Below are 16,920 nucleotides of genomic sequence, written 5' to 3' on the forward strand. Positions count from 1 at the left end.
ATGAAAACCTTGTTTGAAGGTTAGTTTGGGTATTACGGTCATGTGAGGCCTTGCATGCACGTAAAGTTTGCAACTTTACGTGACATCTATGTTAGGAGATTATGGATCTGAATTTGGAGGCCTTAAATCCCTCTGGGAAGGACCGAATACGTGGGAAATCATTGAGCCGCTCTGGTGACTCGGAGAGTCGGGAGGGTTTTCTCATTCACGGTCAAGGGTTCACGGCCAAGGGTTCGCGGTCAAGGGTGTTCGGTTGGGAGTTTACGACCGTAAACATTAGGGAACTCGACGAGTCACTCAAGTGACTCGGTGAGTAGGTGAGCCATGCAAGGAACCCGACAAGTGGCTGGTTGTACTCGACGAGTTGAGGTCAACATGGACTGTTGACCTTGACGGTGGACCATGACTTTGTCCGGGGTTGACCTGAGGGTATTTATGGGTTTGTGTCAAATTAATCACCTGATGATTATGGGCAGTTGAGAAGGAGCAGCGTGTGGGATATGTTTGATTTCAGCTTATCAGTTCAGCATTCGAGAGGTGAGTCTTCTCACCATACCAATGGCTCTAAGGCACCAAGGCCTGCCCATTTTATGATAGTTGGTATACTTGCTATGTAGAGGTGTGTGATATGTATGTATGCATGATATGCGGTAGAGATAGCCTTTGTGGCTAACGGTAGAGATAGCCTTCCGGCTAGTGGTAGAGATAGCCTTCTGGCTAATGGTAGAGACAACCTTTATGGCTGATGGTAGAGATAGCCTTTGTGGCTAACGGTAGAGATATCTTGTATAGCTAATTGATATGTGTTAATGGTAGAGATAGCTTTTATAGCTATTTGATATGTGATATGTGGTAGAAGTAGCTTTTATAGCTGATTGATATGTGATAATGGTAGAGATAGCTTTTATAGCTAAATGATACGCGGTATGTGGTAGAGGTAGCTGTTATAGCCACTTGCTCTGTATTATGCGGTAGAGATAACTATTACAGCTAATACAATATATGTTATGTGGATTGAGTGTGGGGTATGCTCTGGGGGACTCACTAACTTCGTGCTTACGGTTTACAGTTTTGGTTTCAGGTATCTTCGATTTGGAAAAGAAGGGCTCGGACTGATCGCAGTGCACACACCTATGAATTCCGTAATGAATGATTTTGGGACGAACTCTGATAAATGATTTCATTAGCATTGTTGTGGATGTTTGAAATAACCAATATTTATGTTCTGACTATATTAAAAACGAAAATTTTACCCTGAATTTTTGGGTCGTTACAATTCTTTTTCCTGGGACAAAAAGATTAAGACGTTAACATTTAAATAAAGAACTGTTTGGTCACCTGTGTTGTTGTTTAACAGCCAAAGAATTTAAAAAGATACATGAAATAACATTGTACTTTCATTTTTTGTTATCAATCAAAATCATGAAAATTTTAAAATATTTCTCATAAAATAAACTTATAAATAAAATGCCTTATCTTACAAATTCCAATTGCATTCTATGATGAAAATGAAAAAAGAAACACCCACCACCTAAGGTATGAAAATTAAGAAAAATTAAGAAATTCGAGTCCTTCATGAATGATCTATTCCATTCCCTTCTCAGATGATCCTTTCCTTTCTCAGATGCTTCATTAAATTCAAAGTGTCCCATTGAGTTCCAAGTGTTCCATTGAACCCAAATGCTCCATAAGAATCTCCAAATGCCCAAGTCACATTTAACAGAATATAAAATAATACTAGAATTTTTTTCCCATACTCGAAAGAAGATTTATAATATTTGTAGAATTCCCAAACCCTTCATCAATTTTTTTGTCTCGCATTTACAAGATTGATTATGATTTTTAAGTTTATATTAAATAATATATAAGGGTATATTTGGAAATTATGTGAAAAAAGCTACATGAGCTTATCAATAAACAATCTCAAATAGTATTTTTAAAATCCAATTTACAAGCTATTTTATTAGTCTCACCAAATGCTACACAGTTTCATTCAAGAAAACCTCCAAAATCTTTAAGCATACCCATTATTTCTCAATCGAATTCCCCTCTCCAACTATCAATGGCCATAGCCGGTTCTACCCCCGATTAGTCATAACAAAATCAAAGGTGCTTAGCAACACCAAAGCAACCCTTGGTGACTGGAACCTCGTCGGAAAGCATGAACACCACACCCAATTTCTCCTTCAATTGTTATTATAGCAATCTACTTTTGTTTCTTTCTATTACAACATTGTGCTTATATACTCTTTAAATGATTACAATAATAGGAAGAAGATTATGTGTACTTGTCTCTACATTATGACAAAGAAAATCCCTATTGATGGGAAAACATCGAACCTTAATTGACGAATTAATTGAAAGTAGGATGCCAAAATACACAAATAAATTGAAGTACATTATTATTTCTTGTAATTGGAAGTTTTTAGATCGGTGAAATGCAAGAAACAGCAAGACATGTCCATGTATTTGTGTATTATAACATTAAATCTAATCAATTATAAGAATGTCATTGAAATACAAAGCAATTTGTACTACTTTAAATGGGTAAACATTTTAAAAGTTTAATATCCTAATTTGGTAGGTTTTTTCAAACTACAATACCTTAATAATAATAAAAAAAAACAAATGTACAATCTTGCAAATAGGAAAACAAATAAAGTGAGATCTATAATACAAAAAAAAAAAAAAAAAAAAAAAACGATAAGGAAAATCTTAAATTTCTTTGTTTAGTTTAGCATCCTACTTTAGACGGCTAATAACATCCTATTTTGGACAATTCTTTTTCCTGGAACAGAAAGATTAAGAAGTTAACATTTAAATAAATAAATGTTTGGTCACCTGTGTTGTTGTTCAACAGCCAAAGAATTTAAAAAGATACATGAAATAACATTGTACTTTCATTTTTTGTTATCAATCAAAATCATGAAAATTTTAAAATATTTCTCATAAATAAAAATATAAATAAAAATGGCTTATCTTACAAATTCCAACTTCATTCTATGATGAAAATGAAAAAAAGAAACACCTCCCACTTAAGGTATGAAAATTAAGAAAAATGAAGAAATTCGAGTCCTTCATGAATGATCTATTCCATTCGACCAGGAAAAAACAAACAATTCTTTTTATTCCACTGGAATAACCAATTCAATTCTTTATCCGATTTTACCATTCCAAATAGTAAAAAGAAATATTATATGAGAAGAAGCAACTAAGAATTTTTAAAACGATATTTTTCAATTAAATATTAACTGAAATGAGGAATTAGTTGTTACTTTAAGTAATAAGAGATATATGACACAAACAATACAAAATTTTGATAATGTATTCGACACGAGCATTATACTTGTAACTTGTAACTTATAGGAGAAAATCCCTAACTTAGATTATGTATGCAGAAGTTTCTTCATAAAAAATGAATACACAAGTCTAGGTAATCACATATTAAAACTTCAATTTACAAAGACCGAAGAAAAGAGACACCGGTCTGGTACCAGTTAATCAGTTTTTGCGGTTAAGGTTTGGATTTTTTTTGGGTTAGGTTATGGCCAGCCGAAATACTCTTGACTGCTTTTTCATAATATCCACCAATATCAATTGATCATTTGATCCAACTTGTGTAGCTGTGTAGCCTCAGATGTCTTCATTTGTCTTTTCTTGACCATTGTCTGCACATTAAAGAAACTTTCAAAATGGATACAATAATATGCTAACATCCATAATTTCCTTTAACAATTTCCTAACTTTTTGTGTATCAATTTCTACTTAATGTTCCATTTATCAACATGTTTGGTATCTACCTATATTTCTCATCTAAACCAACACCCTTAGCTCGCTAGTCCCATCATATTTGCATACTCCTAACCCACTTTCTTACAAAAAGAAAAAATGGTACAAAAAGGACATTAAATGGATGAATTTCAATTAACAAAGATATAAAATAAGTAAGACAACATACTTCAAATCCTCACCACTCAAATCATTGATTTCACTTTGGACTTTCTGTCAGATTGAAAGAGAAATAAAGGTTAGTCAGAACCGAACCAAAAGGAGAATAGTTAAGGGGATCAAGAAACCCATACCATGACTAAAATCCAAAAGATAGTCGTTGTCTAGTTAGGGTTGAGTAAATTATTAACTCAAATCAGATAAACACATGATTTATTATACACACAAAAAAACTTGAGACAAAAAAAATACAATAGAGTAGTAGAAAGATAGAGCACCTGGGTAAATTACAATATTTGGGTTGTATCGCAATTTGCGGTTTGTAAAAACTTTCAATTCACTCATTTTCAGAACACCTAAAGTCATATCCTACAACAAACAATCTTTAGAATCAAAAAGTGGCTAACTCTCATCCCACACCCAATTACAAAAATAAATAATCAATCTTTATAATCATAATTCATAAAGGTGGTACTTATAATTCTTTATGTTATTTAGAGACGATTGAAAGGAGAAACAGTGTCGTTGATGAAGTTGGGATGAGAAAGACAATCCGAGACAATCAAAAAGAAATGAAGCCCTATATTTGACAAAGTCGAAGAAATATCAAATTTGTTTGCTGATTTTTAAAAAGGGAGATTTTATAGGGTTTTGTGGTAGTTCAATTTGAAGATATTTTACTGGAATTTGATGAAAAACCCCTACGCCGACTACCAAGTCTCTCACTCAGGTGCATTGAAATTTGATCAATGTTTAGAATCATGTCCGTTATGAATTGGGAAAGGTGCTAATAGGCAAATGATAAAATGTTGATGCTTACCAATTTTTTGATGAATTGCCATGGCGATATTATGAGGAAAAAAAGCTAAAGAGCATATGCTGTCTCCTCTGTGCTTCTCTCTATTGTAACCAAATTGAGCGAGCCATAAGAATTCAATATAAAATCTTTGAGGAAAAGCTTCACATCTATAGTAGACATGGATGACAGGATGAGGATGAGGATGATGATGATGAGACTTGGGAGTTGGGAAGATGAGATTGCTGATGGAGAAGAAGAGGAAGATGATGACATAGAACCACTCTGTTTTTTTGCAATTAATTCTAAATATTCTTCAAGTAATTCACTCTTTGAACACTGTTGGTTGTTGGAGCCATAATTTTAAATTTGGAAGCATCAAAACTACAATAAACCTGGATTCTATGGTTGTTTCAACGTAGCTCCTAAACTATACAATAAACCTTGATTTTGTGTTAATCTTCGGTAGAGCATGAAATCTTGAGGGGGAAAAAGAAGAAAGATGAGTCTTTGAAACATATAAATTGGTCTCCGTCTCCTTGGCTGTATATTACTCATCTTTTCATATATATACCCGTCTTCTCATACCTCTCATGGTACATGTACTTGCTGAAAAGATCATGAATGGAACAACTTAAGGATCTCTTCATCATCACCAAATTTGATGTTGGGCATATCGTGGTCTCCGGAACCCCATCTCTTCATGGTACCACAATTTCTCACCTTGATAAACTCCAAAGAAGGATATCTGACTGTAGAATCCCCAGAGTCGAAGCTCTTTAGTTGGGGCAAATCCATAAGGGAAATATGGGTAAGTCTAGGGAACTCAATGTCATTATGAGTTGTTTGCTCATCTCCACCAGAAATCACTACCATCATACTTTTACACCCCCGAATTGATATACGTCTCAGATTGGAAAGTCCTTGTGCTACACTTAACGGGAATACCATCAACAAGGAAGGACAACCAAAAATTTGAATGACTTGTAGATTACACAAGCTTATATATTGAAATGAACAATCAAAAAGAAGCTTCAGGTTATCAAGGCCAATCAGACAGATTTTTTCCACGTGGGAGAAATACTTTTCCTTTGTTGTTTTCCTTTGACCAAGCATCAGGTCATTGGGTGCAACAAAAGTTTGTGTTGCATCCTCATCCTCATCCGTTCTCTTCACCAAGCATGAAACTTTGTCACATTCCTCCAATTCAATAGACTTTAATTCATCAATAGTACTTTCTCCATAAAGGTCTGGTATGATGTCATCCAAATCGTTTATCCTCCGTAGTACTATACCATCACTTACCTGAAACAGTTTCTTGATTGGCATCTTGAACGGGAAGTTAGACTCTGAAATGTGTAGTCGACGTTTTAAATATGATTTTGATTCTATCTCAAATAAAGACCTTTTGCCGTTCCAAAATCGAAAATAGAATTCTTTCAACTTTTCGAAGTAGGTGCCTTCCGGAAAAATATGACAATCATCTGGGACCATCCATAAATGCAGAGCTCTAAAGGATTTCAACTTACTTATTTCCATAAGACCAAAGCGAGACACTGCGTTCTTGTCATTGATAAAGGTTCCAAAATACAACTCTTCCAACCAAGTGAGCTTTGATATGACACCAGGTGTTACATGAGATAGATAGGGACAGTGGCGCGCATCCAACAGCCTTAAGTTGGTCAATTGACCGATCTCTTCAGGAATCACTTCAATTCTGGTCGCTCTAACCTGTAGAATCTCCAGGTCCTTTAGCTCCCCAACTATAGAAATATCATTGAGAGATCCATTGCCACTTAGATCGAGCGAGATGAGTTTTGTGAGCAGCTTCAGTGATTGTGGGAGGGATGTGATGTTATTACCAGAGATATCTAAAACTTTAACTTCTTTCATGCCTCCAAAGAATTCATCAGGAATAATCGAAAGACCATTGTTCCGTATAAGGAAAGTATCAAGGAGTGGGAAATGAAGCTGATGATCTGGAAGCTTACCAATTCGATTATCAATGAGTGAGATCTTGGTGTAGCTTTCTAAGGTTTTGTTTCTTGGTTGCCATTCTGTCAAATCTTTTCCCGCCTCCACTAAAAACTTCTCCTTCTCTTCACCTTCAGAAAAAGAAGTTATTAACAAAGCCACCTCACGGACAACGTCATGCATTTTTACCTTGTCTCCCTTGTTTCCCACCGACAATAACAAGCCAGAGGATGTGAGAGTGTCAACTGCCATTTCGACTCTTTTTTTGGCATCGTTAATGCTATCCAGATTATCAAATATCCGCAGACCCACCCCATATTCTACTAAACGTAAAGTATATATGATATCATCTTCCTTGAACAAACTAGACAGTAAGAAGCATGATTTAGCTTCTTTGCTTTCAAGTAAGTCATAGCTCAGCTTCAGATGTGTAAATGCTTTCCTTATCTCTGGAGCAATCTCAAGAGGGGCATGCTTTCTTAGTCGGTCAAGTGCCGCCTCCCATATATCAATTTTTTTATTTTTTAAAGCATTTCCCACCGATTGAATGATGAGGGGCAATCCACCACATTCTTCAGTCACCTCTTTTGCAACTTTCTCCAGACTAGAATTATTCGCTAACTTTTCATCACCAACTATACGTTTGAAGAGTACCCACGCTTCTTCCTTCTTCAAAGCGTTTACGCATATATTCCTATCAACGTTCATCCCTTCACATACATTTCTGTTTCTAGACGTCAACAAGATCTTGCAATTCATGTGGTCATTCCCACATGGAATACCCACATCAGAGAGGACTAGCTTTCCCCATATGTCATCTAAAATAATTAGAACCTTCTCCTTATTAATCATTATCCGCTTTGAAGCTACTTCAACGTTCTTCTTAATCTTTTCAACGTCTACAGTCTGTGAGACAGTTATAAACACAATGTCTGCAAATTGATTCTTCACTTCTGCAGCAACTTCATTGGCTAATGTAGTTTTCCCTACACCTCCTGATCCATAAATTCCAACCATCTGTATGCTCTCATCTTTGATAGCTTCAATGATTTCCCTCAACGCCAACTTGTGGGTATCAATATCATCAAGATTCTTTGTTTGGTAGAGGTCTACAAATTTTGGGGTGGGAGTGGGAATGGAGACACAAGATTCGTAAGTTTGACCATCTTCTTGATGCTGCAGAAGAAAAGGGGTTTTGTTTATCGACATCTTACTGTAATGGTGGAGGCTGCTCAAATTGACACAAGGTCGTAAGTTGAAGCACGTCTTCATGGCGTTGGCTTCTTCTTCAAGAAACTCTCCCACTTTGGATATTTCATCGTCTGCCTTGTCCATCCAGTTCTGCACACCAGCTAAGAGAGCTTCTCCTTTTTCTTTTGCTGCATCGATTCGTTGTTGAATCCTACCCCTCATATCCTTGAGCTTTTGAGTTTCACTCTTCAACTTGTCAACATTTTTAGTGCAATTTCGGACATAATCAATCTCCCGTTTAGCCGAACTAAACAATAAGTCCATTATTTTCCCAACCACAGTATTAGTGACCTCTCCCATTCTACCGAGGTTGCTTCTTTTCTGATTGTTTGGATTCTTTAGATATGAAAAAAAAGATTTATGATTACCCAAAAACCGAAGGCCCTGACTATCAATTGCACAAAAGTAAAGATAACAGTGTTTGTTTGGCTAACAAAAGAAGAGTATGATAAAGCAAGAATGGAAGACGGTAGCTGCATAAAGAAAAGCAGTGACGATAAGAGTGAATATTATTCAACACTTTCGGAGTGTATGATTGGTTTACAAAAGAAGATAAGATAAGAGTTATTGTACACAAAATGATAGGTACCTTTTTTATAGATCACAACGCTAAACGTTAAAGTACAAATTTGGTCATTCATTATATTTTTTAAATTCTATTGTTAAAATAATAACTTATTATATCATCGGATTTAGGTTTAATAAAGAACAGAAAAAAAAAAAAAAAAAAAAAACTAATGCGTGAGTAACTGGGCATCGGAATGCATAGTATCAATGTAGGAAACAATGATGTATATTTCTTAGACCTTATTTGAAAAATGCACTGAATTATAAGAAAAATCTTATTTCAATTTTTATTATTTTTTTAAAGTCGTAGGGACTGAACCTGGTAGCTTGTAATACTAAGAGGTTGAAAATGATATTTTCTGTACTGGATGGTATCCAAGTGAACTCTTTCAAAATGGAACTATATACTTGACATTTGCCCCGCCGAAGTGCTTATCAGTCGATGGATTTTTCTGACTATTTTTTAAATAATTCTTTGATGTACTCTTTTTTTTTTTTTTGACTATTTTTAGGAATTGATTTATTATTTTTTTCTTTTCAAAAAAAAAAAAACATAAACATTCTAGGATAAATATTTTTGAAAAAAGAAAAAAACATATCGTTAACAGAATACATTTTCATTCTTGAAAGAATATGATTTATTTTTGGAACAAAACATTCCTAAAAGAATATCAATTGCAAATAAATGAAATCTACCAAAAAAAAGATACATTCATTGAATAATATGAATATATTTTTTAAAAAAATGTTCTTATGAGAATGAAATACAAGAAACCATGATTTTAAACTAAAAATTACATTAAAATTAAAAAATTATTCTGGAATCATGCTAATGTCATACAAAAACTGAAATTCTATTAAGGATGAAATAGTTAAAAGGAAAAAACAAAAAAAACAAAAAAAACAAAAAAACAAAAATTACAAGCATAATTCTGAAAAAAAAATCGATCATTATTCTTACGAATCAGATTCATTCTTGTAAGAATTGAATATAGTGCATGTAAAAAAGACATTACAGGAGAATTCTTTTTAACAACCCTAAACATGTTTTCCCGTTCCTTCACTCTTCTCCAAAATCGCACTAAGGCTAGAGGGAGTGGTGTCACACTCCCTCATTTTGTCACACTGCCACGTAAGCGCCACATCAACATTTAACACAAAAGTGTGGTTTCTTGCCACACCCAAGGAGTGGTGCCACATTTTTTTTAATAATTTTTTTTGAAAAAAAAAAGCTTCATTTTTATAAAAACATTTCATTACTTAAAAAAACATTACATTACATTACTTAAAAAAATATGTCATGACATTAAAAAACATACATTAAACGACTAAAATAACTAAAAACATAACATGACATTAAAAAAATCTTAAAAACTTAGAAAAAAAACTAGATAACTTAAACCTACAACCTTAAAAAAACATAAATGACACGTTTAAATTACTAAAAATTTTAAAACTACTTAGCATATAGGTACATATAGATAAAAAATTTAAAAAAAAAAGATGGGTTATATATAGGTAAATATGAAAAATTTTGAGTGATGTTTGGTAAAAAAAGATGGGTTATATATAGCTAAATATAAAGATAAATTAAAAAAATAATAATACAATAAAAAAAAATTGAAAATTGACATTTCCAACGGTTATTTTTCAATCCACCAATCAGATTTCACGGCCAAAATGGGGAGAGGTGCGGCCAAACCGCACCCAAGACCGCATAGGGGGCGGTGTTCCCCTGCCTATGTGACAAAAAGTGCGGTCTCTACCGCGTCACTCCTCCAAGTCTAACATCCCTGTTACAAAAAATAAATAAATAAAAAATAACCATAAAAAAGATGAAACCATATTCAAATCTTCAAAAATACTCATGCCATTTACCATACCTTACATGCTTTCTCTCACAAACTCCATTAAAATTCTCCAAGAAATTGAAATTCGACAAACCAATTAACAAGTTTAAATAAACACATGATCATTCATTAAGATAATTTATGGGTAAAAGAGACAACAAACTTGCAATCCTACAATATAAAACCCTACAAAACACAAAATCTTAGCATTCATATAATCAAGACCAATGATCTAGCCATTACCCACCAAAATTGTGGCAAAATAAAGGCACATAGCTAAGATCTCATACAAACAGATTGTCTGCACACATTTGGATTGTTTAATTAAAAAACGAATTTATAACGGAATCTAAATCTACTTTGTGAGATGGAATATATTTTGGTTCATATAACAAAAGAATACTAAAAGTTGTAGTTTCTAGAAATTGATCTTTATTTGAAATTTGAACAAGATCTTATTGTTTTAATTTTTTACAACAAAACATACATTTTATTTATATATTTCGAACAAATAATGAACTATTAAGAAAAGATAAGGGTGCGATTTTGAAACTTTTATCCAAATGGAATAAAAAAAGATTTGAAATAAACTCGGACGTGAATGGTGAAGATTCTCCCACAGCCAGATTCAAGCAACCTTCTCTTCTCCTCTTGTTACGCCATTAACGAGCTTAAGGTAGCGAGCCCCTTAGCGAAAGCTAGGGGCGGTGTTCTTTCTTCCTAGCGAGCGCGTAACGAGCTCCTTAGCACCTTCACTCCTATCAGCCGAAAATGACCTAAGAGATTGAGTTTGGAGGAGAACAGAGAAGTCGGTGGTCCGACACTGATGATTGTGGTCCAATGGTGTGTGTAGACTTTGAAGAACTTGGTAGTGGCCGGTAAAAATGGTGGAACAGTGGAGGCGGTAGTCAAAGTGATGGTGATTGGTGATTGTTTTGAATGTAATATTGTTACAAAACAAATTCATTTGTGGTTTAAAAAAATAAAATTTGTTTAATATTTACGCACAAAAAATGTTTCTTTATTAAAATAAAGTAATTTAATTAAATTAGAAAAAGAAAAATCAAAAAATAATGGAGTGCTAGGACTATTACCACTCCCTACCAAATGCTAAGATTAAATACTAAATGTTCAAAAATGAGGTAGCACTTCAAAATCTTACGTGAAAAGGTGTTAGAGTGTTACCACTCCCTATAACATTAGGATAGAAGGCTTCAAATTAAAACAGTTTGCTATAACCATATGATAATATTTAAATTTTATTTATTTACTAGGTTATGGAACCACGGGAAAAAGATTTATAAAACATATATACTATTAATAAGATTAAAGTTTTTTTTTGTATTGATTATTTAAAATTAATATATATTTTTATTTGAATATCATTGTCGTTACGTATGTAAAGACAATGATGATTTATAAAACAGAATATAAATTCAAATCGAGTGTAATAAAATCGCAATCAATAATGGAAATAACATTGATATAAGAAACAATAAAAATAAAATAAATGTAATAAATATAAAAATAACGCAATACAATAAATTACAAATTAAAGACTACAAATTGTTATAAATTTCTAAAACATCCTTATACACAACATTGGAAATTTTGTTTGTAAATCTACTATCCTTATCTAAAATTAACAATTTTAATCATTATTTACCTTCAACTAGGGATGTCAAAAAGTCTTGTGGGGCCCCGATCCCATATAGGGATATTTGTTAAAAAAATCGGGGGCAGGGACGGGGTGGGGGCAATGTTAACCTCCGTTTTAATTTTGGGGGCGAGGGCGGGGACAAGGGTAGGTAGTCTCGTCCCGAAACCCCATGCACGGGCCCCGTTAAAATTATATATATATATATATATATATATATATATATATATATATATATATATATATATATATATATATATATATATATATATATATATATATAACAAAAAAAAAAGATATGGCTTAGACACACCATTTGGAGAAGATTGGCGTTTTTATTTTTGAAAAATGATGAGTTGATTATGAGTTCGTTAGTTCACACGTTTTTTTTAGTTCTCACAGTAACTCAGCCATATATATATATATATATATATATATATATATATATATATATATATATATATATATATATATATATATATATATATATATATATGTGTGTGTGTGTGTGTGTGTGTGTGTGTGTGAGTAGGATCAAATGAGAACACCAAAAAGGTTGAGAACACGAGAACAAATCTGAGCTCTTCAAATATTACGATCTAAGGCTAATATAATTTATAAAAATCATGAGATGAAGTTGTAAATTTCTAAAAGTCATGGGATGAGATTGTAAATTTTTAATACTCTAAAGGGTAATATGGTCATTACAAGTTAACCTATTTTTGTCAAGTTGTTGGAATCTCTCTCTGCCGCTCTCTCTATCTCTCACTCGTGTATCCTTCTTCCTCTCACTCTCTAAATACAAATTTCAAACCTTTAAACCCTAATTGAGCCGTCACCACCATACACTTCCAAAACCATCACCCCAACCTTCATCTTTTATCCTTTAGTGCATCTACAAAACCTGCAACTTGTTATCAAGACTTGTAAATCAATCTACAATCGATCTCCTGCTGCTCATTCTTTTTTCATAAATTTTATTTTGAGATTCTAGACTTGCAAATCGATTTTAATCAAAAATGATTGTTCTCGATTTTTCTTAAATGTGCTAATGTGAAGGTCTCGATTAATGGAGAAGAACAAGAGGCTCAAGGTGTTGAATCAATTTTCAGGGCCAAAGTGAGCACCATTTTTGCGTTGTGTCGCTACCTCATCTCCGCCCTGATGCTCTTTTTCATCACAACCTACTTATGTCGCCTCATTCTTCTTCTTTCTTCGTGTGTTGTTGTTGCTGCCTCTCTTTCTCCCTAATTTGTATTTCATGATGCTGTGAATCTGAGTTTGTTGTTTGATCACGATATGCTTTTTTCTGATTTGTGAATTATTTTCTTGTAGTTTGACTAATACTGTAATTCAATTCAGCAAGAAAAGGGAGAAGTTTGTTGCGATTTTTGGTGAGTCTTGATTGGAATTTGAGAAAAGAAAAAGAAATGGGATACCGTGGGAAGGGAATACATAACACAATCGTTCAAAAATAAAAAAAAACCATTGTTTCAAGGTGTGTTATTATTTTCTTAATGTTTGAGTTTTTTTACTGACTTTTGCGTCATTCTCTTTTAGGCATCTATTACATTCATTCGGCTTTGTTTTTATTATTTCACCACAAATGCTTGATTTTAACATTAATATTGAAATTGCAAGAGATTTTGACTTGGTTTCGATTATATATTGTGGTAGTTTGGTGCCTATTTAACGAATCTTTGATGGAATTTTTACTAAATGTTAAGTACTTGGATACATTGTATTCATTTTTTATTGTTGTAAGATTGATTTTCAACTTTCAATTTTTTTATTTTTATAAAATTTTATTCACTAATGATAATCTATTTTCCTGTTTATGACATTTTGATTTAATAATGCAATTTAGAAAACAAATTGGCTAATGAGTTAAGCACTTTGTGGAAAAATAATACAAAAAAAATTCTTTGATTTCTTGTAGATTGACCGAGTTAATACGGATGGGCTAAAGGATTATAAGGATGAAGGATGAATGCACATGTACAACAACTTGGAAGGAACCAAAATTTATTTATATTAAGACATTGTAAATTTTTATTTGTGATTATAATTGTATTCATATATGATTGTAAATGTGTTTTGTTTATTTATTTTTTTGCAAAGTTGATGTTTTATCTCTAATTTGTGTTCTATTCATTTAAGATTACAAATGTATTGATTTTTTTTATTTTTATAATGTTCTTTATTCAATTACGATTATATTTGTATTCATTAAAAAACTATAATATTTTATATTTATGAATAAAAATGTGCATTCATATATGAGTACATGGTCTCAAAGTGATTTTAATCATTAAGTACAATTGTGTCAATTTAAATGTACAAAGTCCAATTATAATATAATCATTTATGATTGATAGTTTAGTTTTTTATTCATTTACGATTGACGTATAATTTACGTGAAATCGGAGAAAAAATGTTTTTTTAAGAACTTTTTTTCAGTTTTAAAATAAATTTTGGCAAAAATGTTTTTTATATTCCATTAATAAGAAAAATAAAAAATAGAGTATTTCTTTGTTTTTTGGTAACTGATCCTAAATTTAAGGGAATTTGACTGAATTTTATTTTATTTTAATTTAATTAAGATATACAAAAATTACTAATATGCTTTTATATATTGATTGGTCCAAAACTGTTCTTGCGTTCTCAACCTTTTAGGTGTGCTCATTTGATCCTTACCCTATATATATATATATATATATATATATATATATATATATATATATATATATATAAGATAATAACAATGATTTTGAGCTTCCAAAAGTTAACAAAAAATTATTTTTTTTAAGTTGTTAGTATAAAGTTTTTGAGATGTGATAACATTTTTGTTTTTAACATGTAAAATTAAGTTATAAGTAACTATTTTTAATCCCAAAAAATAGTTTCATTAAGCCCAAAAAAGAACTTCTTTTTAGCCCAATAAAAATATCTCAAAATCAATCGGGGACGGGGAAACGGGGGCGGGGGCGGGGGTAATCCATGAATTCGGGGAAGGGGTGAGGGTAGGGAGGCTGGAAATTTTGGGGGTGGGGGCGGGGGCGGAGGAATGGGTAAAATTTGGGGGTGGGGCGGGTGTGACATCCCCAATTTCACGTCCAGAAAAGACTGATTTGTTTATGCTTTATTTAAAAATCAGAGTATCCTTTTGAAGAATAATATTGCAGAATTTGTTCCCAAAATATGATAAAGATATTATCAAAGTATTTCCAAAGAAATGTATTTTAATTATATTAAAAACGATGGGATGTCGTCGTCAATATATTACATATGCATAAACGGAAATAACATAGGCCTTACAAACATCTATTATTCTACTGGCCTATAATCCATAAATCTCTCATCTGATCATCGCACATGTGCTCTTATGCCACTACTAGTAATACCAGAAATTGAGTGGGTCAGGCTTGGGAACCTAGTGAGCACATAGGGTTTTCAACCCACAATAATTAAATTCTTTATTATCATCAAATCATTCAACCCGTTACCTGTTCTTGTTATCCTCACTTTCTGTCCCTAAAGCATCTAATTTAAGGGACCTAGCCTAAGGATTATCTTCGAGATTGAAAATAATGCTTAGGGGATTCCTCAACAATATATGTTAGTAAGGCAACCATGAGGGGGATGGTGTACACTTGGTGAACATGTCGTTCAAAAACACCTACAGGTTGTGAGTCTGCCAGCGTTCCAGTAGACTGTCTAGAATAGTCTGTGGTCGTCATCTCTAGATGACTGAATCAGCTTTAAAGTCAAGGCTTCTCATCATTTATTTCATCTTTCATCATCTATGTCATCTTTCATCTACCCATCTTTACCCAACATATTTATAGGTATAAAATACATATACAGTTTAAATTAAGTAAAACATGTATAAATCATTCATCCAACACAGATATCAAGAACACAAATAATATAGGAACATATAGCACGTAATTTATATTAAATACTTCATATCTATGTGTAAGATGAAAGTAACTATGCACTCACTTTTTAAAGTGACGATTTGTAATTCGGACAACGCTTCGCTTCTAGTAACTGTCTTTTATGTTAACGTAACCTAGTATCATTATCACTAAGTTTTAGTCTAATATTTATTGCAACTAATTATTAGTCTAGATTCATCATTAATTCAAATTCTACTTCTTGATCTATTAAGTAAGGATCAGCCAGGTAGGACAGTTGGGAGGCAGGACCATTTGGGCCTTTCTGAAATCCAACAACCAAGCCAACGTGACCGTTCTAAACACCTCTCCCGTAAGTAGATCAATCAGTATAACGAATTGGAATCACTGATAACTCTTGTTTCTAGTTTCATAATAACGATAATGAATTTAAACATAAGTTACACTTAAAGTGTAATAGGGGTAGCTCAACCTACAGGGTTTCTAGCGAAAACTTAGAACTCCGTGGTCAGAACTTCATCACTGAATCCTTTTTCTAAAAAGATTCTTGTAGTGCTTCAACGCTCACCTTACTATACGAAAACTATAGAAAGAGAAGTCGAATCACGAGGGACCGAAATGCTCGGGGATAAGAAGAGAAAAACTCTTGAATCAAGAAATGGTGCAAGAAATATGAGAGCCTAGAGCTTCTTATTTATAGTAATTGAATTTTCAAAAACTATCATTTATAGTTACTTAAATATCCTTATAGTTATTTAAACGACTAAACACCTCTTTATAATACTATTTTAAATAGATTTAACGATATTTGTACTAAACTAATGTCGAAAGCACTCAATACTAGTATTATAATGACCGCATCGTCGATACCTTTCTAATGATATATACATATGTATATGTGTATGTGTGTATATATATATATATATATATATATATATATATATATATATATATATG

The 16,920-nt window shown here is 32.6% G+C and overlaps 1 protein-coding gene across 1 annotated transcript; it reads right to left on the reverse strand.

The window, feature by feature from the left end:
* Nucleotides 1-5,362: 5,362 nt before the first annotated feature.
* On the reverse strand, nucleotides 5,363-8,269 carry LOC145131376 (disease resistance protein At4g27190-like). The gene has a single exon (XM_079066067.1). The coding sequence runs from the start codon at nucleotides 8,267-8,269 to the stop codon at nucleotides 5,363-5,365; it is 2,907 nt and encodes a 968-aa protein (XP_078922193.1).
* Between the last annotated feature and the right edge of the window lie 8,651 nt (nucleotides 8,270-16,920).

Source organism: Lactuca virosa, chromosome 8 (genome assembly GCF_052849685.1).
Source record: "Lactuca virosa cultivar CGN04683 chromosome 8, Lactuca_virosa_CGN04683_v6, whole genome shotgun sequence".
Classification (NCBI taxonomy): domain Eukaryota; kingdom Viridiplantae; phylum Streptophyta; class Magnoliopsida; order Asterales; family Asteraceae; genus Lactuca; species Lactuca virosa.

Coding starts and splice junctions, on each gene's coding strand:
- LOC145131376 (XM_079066067.1), bottom strand. CDS start 8,269: ATGGGAGAGGTCACTAATACTGTGGTTGGGAAAATAATGGACTTATTG.